A 15,946-nucleotide genomic window follows, 5' to 3' on the forward strand; every position below is an offset into this window, starting at 1 on the left:
GCTGCACTGCTAAATTATTTTTATTGTGGTCAAGTTATTTAACTGCTTTCTAACTTATAAAAAGAGTCACTGATAGTGCCTACTTTATTCTGATTGTTCTGAGGATTAAATTACATGGCATGTAAACTGCTTATTGGAGAAGGCAATGGCACCCCACTCCAGTACTCTTGCCTAGAAAATCCCATGGACGGAGGAGCCTGGTAGGCTGCAGTCCATGGGGTCGCTAAGAGTCGGACACGACTGAGCGACTTCCCTTTCACTTTTCACTTTCACGCGTTGGAGAAGGAAATGGCAACCCACTCCAGTGTTCTTGCCTGGAGAATCCCAGGGACGGGGGAGCCTGGTGGGCTGCTGTCTATGGGGTCGCACAGAGTCAGACACGACTAAAGTGACTTAGCAGCAGCAGCAAAGTGCTTATTAGCTCAGAGATTGGTACATGGTACATTTTCAAATGCTATTTTTGTTTGTTTTGGAGGTTCTAAAATAAATCACAGCATTTTGGGTATCAGAGTATGTTTGTTATCCTTAAGACAGAGTGTTTTAAAACCAGAAGTTCTAGGCTATGATTTAAATAGCTCTCCAGATATTTATCATTTCATGGCAGAGTTTTCAGTTATATTACTAACGTGGCTATAAGTACTGTTAGGGAAAACTAGATGATTGTTAATGGAAATTTTGTTTAACATTATTAGCTTTGTTACGACTTAAAATAGACGATACTATCCTTTCTATTCTAGCCTTTAATCACACAGTCACTAGGATCCAAAACTCAGAGTGTGGAGATAACAAAAACAGACACTGAAGGTAAAATTAAAGGTAAGTTTTTTAATGAAATGTTCATGTTGAGTGAAGCATGCTCAAATATATTATTAGATTTGTTGAAGACACTTGTTACATTGTACTACTTCATCAGAGTATTAAATCCTCCTAGATGTGAACACCATGAGGTCATAGATTTTTGGATGTTTTTTGTTCCTTGATGTATCCAGTACAGTTAGAACTGTGCCTGGAACAGGTAGGCACATAGTAACTATTTGAATGAATGAATGATCAATGAAACTCGTTATTTAATTCAGCATGAAGTAAATTGGCTTAAATTATTGAAATCATCTCTGAAAGCTAGTGTTCATTTCTTTAGACAAAATGGAGGCTTAATAAGTATTTGTTGAAAGAAGTAATTTATATATAAACTTTATTTATGTTTTTCGTTTTAGCTAAGGAATACTGTAGAACGCTTTTTGCCTATGAAGGTACTAATGAAGATGAACTGACTTTTAAAGAGGGGGAGATAATACAGTTGATAAGCAAGGTAAGATACTTCTCCGGCTTTTCAGTGAATAACCTAACTTATTCATAGAAGTATTTTTTCAGTAGTCTTGCATTCACGCTAGAAGGTAAGCTATGAAAGACCTGGGCTTTGCCATGTTTATTGCTGTGACCTCACAACCTGGAGTATAGTAAGTGATCAGAAAGATTTTTTTAAAGCAAATGTTTATTGTCTATTATTGTTATAATTGATGTTTTGGAAATTATTTTTACCCTCATGTTGTGGAGAAATATATTTTTTTAGTAGGATCTCAAAGTCTGCTTAAGGTCTTTATTTTTTCCTTATAAAAATAATGGAATTCAGTGTTTTCTTATTTTGTTGCTAACTTTTTTTCTTATTTAGATATAACCACTATTATCCTTATTCTTCATTTTGCGGTTTAGGAGACTGGAGAAACTGGCTGGTGGAAGGGTGAACTGAATGGTAAAGAAGGAGTATTTCCAGACAATTTTGCTATTCAGATAAATGAACTGGATAAGGACTTTCCTGTAAGCTTTTCTTTTTCAGTGATGATGATAAGTTAAAAAACCTTTTGCTAATATTTCTTAAAGAAACAAGTTTTTTACATAGTTACTGAGTAAATTTTCCAGGAATTTCAGATTTATATAATCAGGTAAAAATTATTTGCATTATGGTAAAATAAAAGTGTATCACTTCTGTGTTTATCACTTCCTGTTTTTCTTTTCCTTTGACTAAAAATTAACTTAGACTTTATTACTTTATTATGATTAAAAGAAAAAAAAACTGGCTGTACTATTCAGACAAGTTAGCACTTGACTGTAAGTCATTATATTTAATTTTGCTGAAAATTTTTATTTTAAGGTACTGTTGGTTACTGTTACTCTGTCGCTGCATTTTTGGGACAGTGAGAAGGCTTTATTTAGCCTCCTTACAGGATTTAATTTATCGATCTCACTTCTCACAATGAATAAAGTGAGACTGAGTCAGTGATCTTTTGCTTTTCTACAGTTTGATCCCCTTTTTTCCGCCTATGGAGGGATTAATGAATTTTTAAACAAGAGGAAAAGATTTACACAGAGAGCTGGCAAACCCCAGCAAGGCAGTCTGCCATATTTAATTTAAGCCAGTACAGCAATCTCTAACCTTTGAAATCTTTAATTTAAAGTAAATTACAAAAGGATAATGTATGAAGGCTTACACTGTCTGAGATTCTTCCTTTGCTAAATTTCGTTCATTATTAATTCAACAGGCTTCAGGTGTACTTTTACTTTTACACACTTTGTACTCTTGTTAATGTACTCATTTTCTTTTTTTGACTTTTATTAGATGTTCATGGAGTATTGGTTATCAATAATTTTTAATTTGGAAAAACCAAATTCACAAACTTAGAAATGTGTTTCAAGTTTTTTAAGGCAAAAATGAATGAATACTTGTAAACCCAAGAGAATTTTAATAAATTAAAAAATAGACCTTTGCCTTTATGTTCTTTTTGAGAATCCTGAATAATCAAAAGTGAAAGCTCTATATATTTATTAGGTATTCTTCTTCTTTTAAAATAAAGTATCTTTCTTTCCCTGCCAGGTAAAGAGAGGTAAAAATGGTGCATAGAAATCTTAAAATAGGGGAGATAGGGAAGAATGTTTCTGCTCATCATTAAGCTTTTTAAAGTTTAAGTCAGTGATAATTTTTGAAATATTTTAATTTTGATCAAAGAGGCCTTTGTTCTAATAGGATAAATTTTTTGTCTTTGATCTTGTTTGGATCTTATCATTTTATAATTTCTAGCAGGGATGGGATAAGGAGAGGTATTTATGTAACTTAGATTATTTATGATCAGAGTTTAACTATAAATATTTAATATGTAAGTGTTTTACTGTTTTCACAATTATTATTTTAATAGAAACCAAAGAAACCACCACCACCTGCTAAGGGTCCAAGTAAGTAAGAAACAGATTATTCAGTTTTCTGTATTTTATAGTTTTAAGTTCTGAAATGATGAAATTGGGTCTTCTGTAAATCATTTATTTTTGTTAGCAAAAATTAAATGCTATGACACTATATATAATTTTTTTTAAATACGTAAAAATTGAGTGTTCATGTGTATTAATATCTATCAGTATTTTTTTAAAGTATAAACCATATAAAATTAGAATTTTGAAAATAATTTGGATATTTTATGACATTTTGAGTTAAGAAAATTGACTAAGCTTAAATCTTAAATATTTACCTAGCTGATAAGTTTTCGGATGTAATCCATTTTTCAGTGTCACAAACTAGTAGTGATTTATTTATATATTCTTCAAGGAGTATGATAATGCTTAAGCAAACTGGAAGAGTTTTTGTTTTTCCTTTTTAAACAGTTACATAAAAGATGAGTACTTAGAAGTATTTTCTAGAGTTAATGTTTTATAATCTGACTCTATTTCTTTAAGTTCTAACCCATAATTTCTGATTTTTAAATGTGCAATCCAATTTTTTTTCCTTGAAAGATTTGCTTTTTTTTTTTTTTGAGTAACACAAGTCCTTCCCTCCTCCATAGTTTCAGCTTTGTGTTTGCTAACCTTATCTCAGAGCAAGGATACCTTAAAGGTAATTTTCGTAGAAGCTGGCATTGGAGAGTTTTTAGCTACTAGTCATACTGGGCTTTTAAAATTAATTAAAATTAAATAAAATTTAAAAGTTAATTGGTTGCAGTAGCAGCATTTCAGGTCTCAGTGGTCAGTATTGGACCATACAAAAACAGAGTATTTCCATCATTACAGGAAGTTCTCCTGAGCAGTGGTGTTGCAGAGGATGTGAAGTCCTTCACTTGAACGAGTAGGAGCTCAGTCCACAGTGCTGTCCCTTACTCAAGGTGTTAGTGGCAGGCTCAGGGTTAGACACAGAGTGATTGCAGTTTATTGTTCATTCTGTTAAACCATGTTTTCATCTTACGTTATTTTTTCAACTTTTGCTTTTTAGTAGTATAATTATCTTTGTGCTCTAAAACTATCTTTTTTTAAAAGTATTAACTTTATTCCCCCTTTTAGTTTCAAAGCCTGAGCTGGTAGGTACCGAGAAGAAGTATTTTCCTACAAAGCCTGAGGAAAAAGGTGAGGTGATTTCTTCCAGTATCAGAAAAATAATTATTCTTTATCAGTGTAGAGAAAAATGTATCTCCACATTGAGTCACTGACACTGATTTTTAACAGGTGTTCATTATGTATTATGAAATTCTTGGGGTTTTCTGGGAGGGAGTTTGTCCAGATCAATAGGAAATTAAGATTTTACTCAAACTGATACCAGTTTACATTCATGAGAAAGTTATACCATCACTTCAGTAAGGATGTAGCATTTAATCAGTTATTTCTAATAATGTGTGAGAAAACCAAACATTAAACAGTTATACTCTTATTATTTTCATAGTGTCCCAGTTGAAATATATCAAAAATTTTTTTTCTTAGGTATAAGAGTAAGGTCTTACCTAAAACATGGAAGTGATTTATCATGTATTGTTTGATTTTCACTGTGTATATTTATCATGTAAACTTGGAAAGGTATTCCAAGATATGTATTTTGTTTGAAAACATCACATGTTTTGTTATTGTTAGTACCTGCTTCTTGTACACAAGATCTGCAGTGGTCGTGTCTAGCAGAGTAGGTTATGTACACTTGCAAAAAGCTTGTCACTGTTGCTGAATACTTTTGTGTCTACTGCCAGTGTTGCTTCTACTTCCTGTTCTTGTCTCTTGCTTAAAGTGTTGATGTATTCTCTTAACTTAATGATTTCTCTTATTTCAGTCCCTAGTCTGGCTTCTATTTCACATTGTTACCAGATTAATTTTTTAAAGTTTTTTTTTTTTTTAATTTATTTAGAAGTTTCAGAATCACAGCAGAATTGAGCAGAAAGCACAGCATCCCCGTATCCTCCCTGCCCTAGGCATGCACGGCCTTCCCCTCCATCAGTGCACCCCACAGTGGTTCCCTTGTTACAGTCAGTGCACCTCCACTGACGCAGGATCGTCCAAAGTCCATGGTTTACACTGGGGGGTCACCTCTGGCATTGTGGATCTTATGAGTTTGGACAAATGTATGACTGTGCTGTCATACAGGACAGTCTGACCTCTTTAAAATTCCTCTGTGTTCTGTGCTTTTCATCCCTCCCTTCCCTCAACCCCTGAAGCTGCCCATCTGTTAATTTGCTCCCTAGTTTTGTGGTTTTCAGAATATCATATAATTGGACTCATACACTACGTAGCTTTTTCACATTGTCTTCACTTTGTATTATTCATTTAAGGTTTATCGATGTCCTTTCATGGCTTAATAGCTCATTTCTTTTCAGTGTTGATTAATATTCCAGGGTCTGGATGTAGCACAGTTTATCCATTCACCTACTGAAGTTGGTTTCAGGTTTTGGCAGTTATGAATAATGCTGCTGGAAAACTTGTGCAATCTTTTTGTGTGTCCATAAGTTTTCAGTTCACTTGGGTAAATACCACAGGGTGTAATACCACAGGGTTAATACGGTAAGAGCATGCTTAGTTTTGTAAGAAATTGTTAAATTGTCTTTCGTAGTGTCTGCACCATTTTGCATTCCCCCCAGCAATGAATGAAAGTTCCTGTTGCTCCACATCCTGGTCCACATTTAGTGTTGTTAGGAAATGATCCCAGATTATGTTTTTGGTATTATCTTCTACTTTATTCACTAAATGTAGCAACCACACTCTGACTCTGAATGTCATACACCTTCATAGCTTTATCTCTTTCTCCCTGTCTGGGCTCACCATGGAAAGTTTTTATATCCTCAACTCTCCTGTTTTTACATTTGAGATTTTAAAATTTAGATGCAAAGATATTTCTTGATTAGTCTTGTGATAGATCAGCCCTGGGATTTCTTTGGAAGGAATGATGCTAAAGCTGAAACTCCAATACTTTGGCCACCTTATGAGAATTGACTCATTGGAGAAGACTTTGATGTTGGGAGGGATTGGGGGCAGGAGGAGAAGGGGACGACAGAGGATGAGATGGCTGGATGGCATCACTGACTTGATGGACGTGCATCTGAGTGAACTCCGGGAGTTGGTGATGGACAGGGAGGCCTGGCGTGCTGCGATTCATGGGGTCGCAAAGAGTCGGATACGACTGAGCAACTGAACTGAACTGAACTGAATAGCTATTGTTAGGTCTACATCTTGGATCAGTTTATTTTGATACTTGGTTATAATATCTGTCCTACATGAAAAACTAACCATACAAAGATACATAGAACCATCATAGAGATACATATATACACACATACATACACATGTAAGAAGTTTGTTACTAAATTATTTTCATTATGTTATTTCTTTTGTAGTCCCCTTTATTAAGTAGGTAAGGGTTTTGTTAAAATAAGGTAGTGACTTTCTGTATTTCCTGGAATCAATCAGTTGATCTTATAAACAAAATGGGAGGTAACACATTTTTATTACATTTATTTTTTCAAAATCCTTGTCATGAGGAAGTAACAAGGACTGAATTTGCCCTCTTGAGTTAGACAACTAGGAAGCAGGGTAAAATATATTTAACAGTGGTTTCAGACATTGGACAACAGGTACCATAGGGCTGTTATCACTGAGAGAAGTTATCACTGAAACCAGTGAGGCAAACCCTAAAGTTACCCCCAGCTTATTGTCTAGAAGCAGTTTTCAGGCAGCAGAAGGAAAATGGATTTGCTTATGTGTGAATGGAGTCCCTGAGGAAATGGGAGAGAGAAGGGATAGAAAAAAAATATGTGAAGAAATAATGGTTGAAAAATCTTCAGATTTGGGAGAAACTTGAAGCCCACAAATCCAAGCTGCTCAGTGAACTCCAAGCAGAAAAAACAGAAAGCATATCACCTGAAAGCACATCATAAGTTCTGTGAAAAGCAGTGATAAAGAGAAAAACATAGGGCCTGATAGAAAATAACTGGCAACCTTGAATTCTCTACTTAGCAAAATTACTTTTCAGGCAGTGGAGGCAAAATTAAAACTTGGAGATAAAATCTGAGAGAATGCTTTGCCAGTAGACCTGTATGTACCGCACAGAGACGGTTTAAAGAGGTTCTTTTTGGCAGAAGGAAAATGATCCTGTGTTGGCATTTGGATGTACACAGAGTAATGAATGCCAGAAGTGGTAATTATGTGAATGAATAAAAAAGACCTTTTCCCCCCTTATCTGTAAATGTTACCAAAACCACCAAAACTCTTCATTGAAAAAATTTTAAAGCTTACTATGAAGTGTTGATTTCAAAGTTTAGGTGTACAAATGTAAGAAATTTTAAATAAGTGAAATAAGACAAATACAACAAGGAAAGCAATTCTTAATATTTTGAAAATGTTCTCCTTAACCTGGCATGACTTTAATCTGATGCAAGAAATAAGAAGAATGTCAGTGCTTTGCCTATTAACTAGCATTCAGGGAGAGCCAGTATCAATTCAGAGGGTCTGACTATTATAGACATGGGATTCTCCAGGCAAGAATGCTGGAGTGGGTTGCCATTTCCTTCTCCAGGGGATCTTCCCGACCCAGGGATCGAACCCAGGTCTCCCGCATTGCAGGCAGATGCTTTAACCTCTGAGCCACCAGGGAAGCCCATTATAGACATAGATTATATTATTTCTTTAAAAAAGTAAACATAAGTTTATCTCTCTTTCTTGTTCCAGAGTCAACAGAGAGAGCTTTTTCAAACCATAGCTAGGTCCACTTGGAGGAACCTTAGCCTTCTGACAGGAGATACAGTGTGTGCCTCCAGCGTGTGTTCCTTCCTTTTATCTCTTTCTTGATCTCCCTTTCACAGAGCATGTCCTGTGAAAAACCCTGCCTTATTGATGAGGATAGAAGTGGAGCTCCCAGAAAACATGAAACAGATCACTTTTTACCTTTGACTGTTAGATGACTCCCTATTATCTCACGGGGCCCTTTTCCAGATCATAAGAGTGGAGTTTAAATCCTCCGTGTCCAAGCCTCCGCACGGGTTTTCTCAAACCTGCTTTGCAGCATCATTCTCACTGTTTTCTCAGAGGTACTGTGCTCATCATACATGTTGTCCCTCAGGATAGTAATGATCCCAACACTTAGGAGCACGTGCTTTTCTCCTGCTTTGGGGGAAGACTTTCCTGGACATACCTTTCAGTAGCCTGCTTCATTCTTACCAGAGTAGGACAGAGTTACTGAAATTCATTACTCAGCAAGGAAATGTAATTTTATTTAAACCAAAGTAAGATTCTCACCAACATGAGTGAATTTTTTTTACAAAAGATTTAGCAGCAGCAGCAGCAGCAGCAGCAGCAATACTAAATGTTGGTGAGGATCCAGATTATCAAAACACTCATACATTGTAGGTGGGAATGTAAGTCGTTATGTCTACCCTTGAGAACTAAAGTTGACCCTGTTGCCCAGCACTTTTATTTCTAATTATATACTCACAAGAAATGTGTGTTCCATATGTACACCAAAAGACTCTAAAAGTTTATCATAACATCGTTTACATTGACCCTTAGTTGGAAAGAACACAAAATGTCTATCAGTAGTTGAATGGATAAATACATAGAAGTATATTCAGGTGCCAGGATACAGTATAGCATGTGTGTGTGTTAGTCACTCAGTCGTGTCTGACTCTGCGACCCCTTGGGCTGTCTCCGGCCAGGCTCCTCTGTCCATGGGATTCTTCAGGCAAGAGTATATAGCATAGCAACAAATGAATACAATAGAGTTTCACACAGCAGCATATTATGATCTCATTGGTGTAAACTTAAAATATTCAGAAGTGATCTGTCATGTTAGAAGACACCTTTGGATTGGAGCTTTGAGGTGGTGATTGGAAAGAGGCATGAAGAGAAGGAACTTAATGTGGCTGAGGCTTAGTTCTTGGCTGGAGTGGTGGTTACTCAGATGTGTTCCTGTGATGATAGCTCCTTGAACTTTGTACTTAGACTTCTGAAAATACATCACGTTCCAGTTCGAGTCACTTCAGTGAGATAAATAAGGGTAGTTTTTTTTTTTTTTTTTTGGTCCTAAACTTTTCTAAAATGTTAGGAAAGTAGAATCAATTAAGGATATACTTACTACTTTTTGCGGAGTACTGTGTTTCTCTCTAAAGCATTTCCAAGTGACCACTGATAAAATATGGAACAAGAACTTACGAGTATGTCATTATGTATTAACTATGCCTTTTTGGTGACAAAATTTTTATTAACATGACATGGTGCTGCTCTTAATTTTTTTCCCCAGCATATTTTCTTAACTATCTCATAAAATTATTAAGTGAAATGGTACTAATAAAATTCCTACTATAATGATAAGAATTATAAATATAAGCCTGTCATTTTCTTATCTGCAACTAGTCAATCTAGCCTCAATTTTTCAAAAAAAAATTTTGTTATCATGATTATTTATAAATAAATGGCACTAGAGTTTCTACTCATTTTTAGTTCCCTATACTTCAGTTTTAGAAAGTGGACTGGATTTAAGGCTAGATAATGTTGTTTTCTGCTTAGCGTAAATTGTACATGATTATACTGGAGTAGAATACCAACCCTAAGAGCAAAGGATGGTGGGAAGACAGTAAGAAGCAGGCATTATTTGTTAATCAGAAGATTATCAGTGGTCCCCCTTCCTACCAGGGTAGAGTCTTTTAAAATGATAGTTAAGTTTAAAGTGGCTCAGACAGTAAAGAATCTCCCTGCAGTGCAGGCTACCCAGGTTCGATCCTTGAATTGGGAAGATGCCCTGGAGAAGGGAAGGGGATGGCTCCCCACTCTCGTGTTCTTGCCTGGAGAATCCCATGGACAGAAGAGCCTGGAGGACTGCAGTCCATGGGGTCGCAAAGAGTCCTACATGACTGAGCGACTAACACTTCGTAAATAAATCATAACTTTAAAACAGATGAAACAGTGTACACATACACGAATAGTGTCTCTTTGTGTTTCACACCTTTCTAGTCTGACATTAGCTTTAAAAATAGTTCTGATTGTTAGTAACTTTCTAAATATTTTTTAATAATAGAAAAGTCGGATGAAAAATCAGTGCTGGAACAGAAACCTTCTAAACCAGCTGCTCCACTAGTCCCACCCAAGAAGCCTGTTCCACCCACCAAAGCCAGTAATTTATTGAGATCTGGAGCAGTGTACCCAAAGCGCCCTGAGAAACCGGTTCTTCCACCTCCTCCTGTAGCCAAGTAGGTTTTATCTAACTTTAAATTAGTTTCTTGATTTACTTGCTTTTGACATAATTTTGGCTCTGTTGTCTTTTTAATCTCAAAAGTTATTTTTAAAGTCCTTGCTTTTCATCTTTTTCGTATAGATTGTAATCTGTGTTAAATGTTATTAATATTATGTTCACTGTAGGCAGATACTTATGTTAAACTGTTTTATTTACATTTCTTATTTTATTATGATAGGTCTTAGGGTAGAGGTTTATGTTTATGGAAATAATTTTATAGACGAAAAAGAAAAATCAGTGTTACACTATAACATCTATAGTATTGTTAAATCACAATGTTAAAAACATGGTCTTGCTTCAGATACAAATGATTTTTACATGTGTTTGATTTTTCTCACTTTAGGATTAATGGAGATGTTTCTACCAGCTCATCAAAATTTGAAGCTGAGCCAGTATCAAAACCAAAGCTAGATTCTGAACAGTTACCACTTAGACCAAAATCAGTAGACCTAGATTCATTTACAGTTAGAAGCTCTAAAGAAACAGGTAAGTTAACATGTGGAAAGATGGTGCATAAGAAATAAAAGTGCAAATACAGTTTAGAAACTACTGAATATAAGATTTGTGAATGGATATAGTGGAATTTAATTAAAATTTGTTTAAAATCTCTCAAGCCAAAATAGAAAATGAAACTGAAAGAATATAAACAGACAAAATATTTCTGGTTCACATAAGCTTTGTCACTGGTCAGAGAACTGAGATGGATATTAAAAGATCAGCTGTTTATTGTTCTATCCCTTCATAGTGGAACGACCGTACCACCTAACTTGGGCAGATATGAATGAACTAGAGTTTCAGTGCCATGCTAGATTATATTTAAGAAGAATATTTTTCTTCTCCCACTAAAATCTCCAAATACTGTTGTTTCCAGTTCTGAAAAATAGACTTTTCATGACTCTCTCTCTATCTATATATACAGCAAGGTTTACTTTAGCTAAATATTATTCCTTCAGTTTTAGCACTGATTTTTTAGCCTATTAATCCGCTTTGTCTCCTGGTCTTTTATACTTCTCAGTTATAAAATGAAATACTGAGAGGTCATTTTCCTTTTTCTTTTTGCATCAGAGAAGTCTAGATAAAGTCTAGATAAAGGTCTCACTGTTAAAAGCATCGCACAGTCATCACTTTGTGGTAATGGTTGTTTTGTAGCAGTTGGCATTTGTTCTTTAGTTTTTTCACACTTTAAACACATTTTCTTATAACACTGACTTTAAGAGGCAGATGGCATTTTCCCCTATTTTGCATCTAAACAAAGTAAGTTTCAGTTATAGCAAATGTTCAAGATCATATAAACAGAAGAGAACTCTTTAAACCCCCTTAAAGTTCTCTGGTATTTCCTTAAATTTTTTTTTTTTAATGTCTTAATGTATTTTTTAGCTTCAAGTTAACATTTCTTTACATTTAAACTTGAAGGCCAGTTACACTAAACTTTTTTTAATCACTGTATTGTAAAATGTGCTTCCTTTCTTATTTTTAAGGTGATTGTATTTTTCTTCCTTCTCTTTAGTTTAGGAGTACAAAAGCTCTCACTTTAGCATAGCCTCCTGTAGTTTTTTAATTAGAATGTTTTATAGATCTTTCATCATATATTTGGATCCTGCCTAATCTGGATGAAGTCATATTTATCAATAATTTCCGGAAACTGAGACGTTGATTGTATTTTAGAGACGTTCACTGAAATATATTCAGTATGTTTTTGGTGAAAAAATTGTTCTGATTTACTGGTAGTTAAATAAAAACAAAAATCAGCTTTATAGTCTTTTAAAAATCCTTTAATTTTTTAAAAATTGAGGTTAGTAGTAAAAAATATAATTCTATCAGTTCTTACTATTTTCTGTTTGATTTTAAATGTAACTAGAAATATGTTTTCAACAGTAAAAAATTAACACAAACTCTGGATATAAAAAAATCCATTGGCATCTTTTGAATTTCTGCAGTTTTCTGCAGTCTTTTATCACAGAAGTTCTGGATTTTGATTAGAAAGTCTCTTTGGTAGCTGAAAGTGTAATATTTAGAGCTTTTTTTTTCCCTGCCTGTATTTTTTGTTACTTTGTATCATTCTTTAACATTTGCTCTATTTAGTTTCCTCATAGTCTTGGAAATTACCAAAAAGTTTTTTTGTAAGTTAAAACAAATTTTTCACTTTTTTCCCCAAACCTTATCTATATATGGTTACTAGCAAGCTTTGTTTCCTTGACATATGTGCCTACTGGTGATTGGAAAGTTCTGTTTTTTCCCTTTGTTTCTTGGTCCTATTTCTTGTCTTATATCCATAACTATTATTTATTCTTCATTAAAAATTAGAGGCTTTGTGGAACAGGGTTTGAAATGTTCTGATTTCTAGTTAGCTTTTTTGTTGAAATGAATAAAGTTGGTGATGGACAGGGAGGCCTGGCGTGCTGCGATTCATGGCGTCGCAAAGAGTCAGACACGACTGAGTGACTAAACTGAGCTGAAGACTATACATGGTCAAGAAAACTAACAGTTAATTTCCAAGCTGCAGTCTGTGTCTTCCACTGTCACACTGCCTTTGGTGTGTTGCACTTACACACTGAAGTTCAGAAAATATAAAGTTTGGAAATTGAGTTCATATTAAGTAGCAAATATTTACTGAACAGATGTGTATTTGCAGTAGTGTTTTGGGCACAAATAGGATGCTAAGATAAAAGGCATTGCTGCTGACAGCAAGTAGCTTGTGTTTCAAGCCTCAAATCAGAGGCTTCTTATTTCCTTTTTTTTTTTTTAATTAGAATATTATGTTCTTAGTAGTTGTAGTATAAAATGAACCTGGTACTTGTTTTACCTCTTCTTCGAGATGTTGGCACCTTAAAAAACAAAAAGAACTGTGCTTGTTACCAGATACAGTCTCAAATTTGGCCTTGCATTGAGGTATGATTTAGTTTACATACATGGGGCAGTGTAAGGTTTTAAATTTTTTAAAAGACATGAAACTAGCCCTTTAACGTGTAAGTTCCAGAAAGTATAAAACATACATGAAAGTCTCCTTAGAATTTAGATATTTTGTAAAGTAATAATTTGAGGTGAAATGATATAGTAGAATTTGCTGTTAAAAAATGTGGGTTTTAAATTATTAGTTGGTAGGTAATTGACATGTTTCTTCAGTTTTCTCACTTATCTAACAATTGAATGATCCCTTATATCTCTGATGTACCTACTCTTGTCTGTTAAGGATGTAAATTCCTTTCCCTACTCTCTGATTTGATTTCCTTATATATAAAGCCATATATAAACATATATATTCATGTATATAAATATTGAGTCTGACTTATTCATGTAAGAAAAACATTCCTAGAATACTTAAATTTGTTTCAGTTTGTTAAAAAGTTTCTTCATAAATATTCTCATATGATAAAAGATTGCACTGTATATTACAGAGCTGTCAAAGCATGTTTTCATTTTTTTTTCTTCTCTTTTTCCAACACTTCATCAAAAATTGGTTTAGGATAACCTTACTGCTTCTACAGGTTAATTATAAAGTTCACATAGTCTAAATATTTCTAAAATAGTAAGTTTTCCAGAAAGTAAAATTGGTTTATAAATAGTTTTAAGCTTCCAGATAGAAAATTTAGTGGAAACAGCTATTTCATTGAGAAAGGACAATTGATGAAGTATTCTTAGAGTATAGTATTTTATCCTGTTTGATTATCTTTCTGTGATAAATTCTTCTTGCATTAAAAGAAATATTAGAAATATATACATTATTTGATCTGAAAGTCATCACTGTTAAGTAGAATGGTGTTCTTCACTTCTGATTACTAATTGATATATTTTGTTTAATTTCTCAATATTTATTCAAATTATGGTGAGATTTTTCAAATATGATGTCTGCCTATTGAGCGGTAGATGCTTTAAAAAGTGAACTTGCCTCTAAGCTAGGATTCAAGCCAAAAGAAAACACTGTACCCCAAAATGTAGAATTTACCTGTGAAATAAGGGCAGTAATTAAAGTTTTTTATTTTCTAATAATAATTTCCTTGATAATATCATTAAAGAGAGTTTCACATAAGGCACAATTGAATTTTCCTTTGTTTCTGTGGGAGATTATAAGTGTTATATTGAGTTGTATTTTTATGGTGAGATATTTAAAAATAATATTTGGCTTTTTTTTTTTCCTGTTATACCAGAATTAAAATTGCCTGTCTTATTATAACTACTATCATCTGCTGAGGACTAAAACTTGACTATAAGGTGGTTTAATTTCAGTTGCAAATATATCAATGAGTTGTTAATATGTTGATTTTATTACTCTGACCTCTAGTTTCAGTACTAAAGCATCCTTTTAGAAATTGTCGTGGTGTTAAGTGAGTAATTTTTTAAAAGGCTTCTTTCTAGTTTAATGTATGTTGAAATTAATACTAATCATAGTTTTTCTTTATGAAACACAAAAGAATAAATCTAAAATCTAATACACATCCTAATGTAAGTTTAGATAAACTGCAATATCTGCTAAACATGAAATGGTTCTATTCATTTACGACTGTTCCTTTTTCCTGCTTTGTAAAATAATTTTTTTGGTTTAGTCTTTTTTCTAGACATTCCTATCCTTGACTTTTCTTTCCAGATTTTGTTTCCTAGCCTGTTTGCCATGTTTCCCTTCTTACGTGTCAGGAAATTATCCTACCTTTCTCCATTTTGGTAAGATGACAATTTATAAAAGAAATCAAAATAATATATTCACTATAAATAGGTGGTGCACATTGAGTTTTCTTTGTGATTTTTCTAAAGTGTACATGTTTGTCTGTCTATTCTAACCCTTTTGGTTTTCCATTTTAAAATAAAATGAAATTCATATTGGAAATTTTTTCTTGATTAGTTAGTTTAAAATATTCTTTTGATAAAAGTTTTTTTTAAATTGACAACCATAAAAGTCAGTTTATTTTCTCCCCAAATTTTATATTTCATTTTGATTTTTAAAAATTCCATGTCTTCGGCAGTGTGTAGAAGTGTACATGGACTGCAGAGTGGCCGTGTGATGGCAAGAGTTAAGTGACTGTCATGCCTTTTATGCCATGTGTAAAATATAGATTCACTGATACCACTCTTAGGCAAAATTAGAAACATTCAAACATATCATGAATCAGAAATGTGCACTATTTCATTTTACTAACCCAGTGACTTAAATGGAGGACCTGAGAGAGTATTAGAATAGTAAAATTACTTGTCTTGGTGTTGTGGCCCAAAACTGGACATATAGAAGGCATTTTACATGAGCATGATCTATAATTTTGTAAATCTTCCTTTCATTTATCTTTTTAATTTCATTTAGCTTCATCTCTTCTTGTGTTTTATTTCTTTTTCTTTTTGCATGTTGCTTAAATATGCATTTGAAAATAATCTCCATAGGCAAAAATTACTGGATTGTGCTTTTCAAGATTTTTTTTTGTAGGTTGTCAGTATGTATGTATCAGTGTAAAA

General features: G+C 33.7%; 1 protein-coding gene across 2 annotated transcripts in view; it reads left to right on the forward strand.

The window, feature by feature from the left end:
* The window catches only part of CD2AP (CD2 associated protein), an 88,044-nt gene that overhangs the window by 58,996 nt on the left and 13,102 nt on the right, over nucleotides 1–15,946 (forward strand). For both annotated transcript variants that reach the window (XM_069563352.1, XM_069563354.1), the window contains exons 7-13: nucleotides 738–816; nucleotides 1,215–1,309; nucleotides 1,711–1,815; nucleotides 3,189–3,225; nucleotides 4,318–4,380; nucleotides 10,295–10,466; nucleotides 10,854–10,996. In XM_069563352.1, coding sequence (XP_069419453.1) covers nucleotides 738–816; nucleotides 1,215–1,309; nucleotides 1,711–1,815; nucleotides 3,189–3,225; nucleotides 4,318–4,380; nucleotides 10,295–10,466; nucleotides 10,854–10,996 — 694 coding nt within the window. The remainder of the gene's footprint in view (nucleotides 1–737; nucleotides 817–1,214; nucleotides 1,310–1,710; nucleotides 1,816–3,188; nucleotides 3,226–4,317; nucleotides 4,381–10,294; nucleotides 10,467–10,853; nucleotides 10,997–15,946) is intronic.

Source organism: Ovis canadensis, chromosome 20, assembly GCF_042477335.2.
Source record: "Ovis canadensis isolate MfBH-ARS-UI-01 breed Bighorn chromosome 20, ARS-UI_OviCan_v2, whole genome shotgun sequence".
In the NCBI taxonomy this organism is placed as follows: domain Eukaryota; kingdom Metazoa; phylum Chordata; class Mammalia; order Artiodactyla; family Bovidae; genus Ovis; species Ovis canadensis.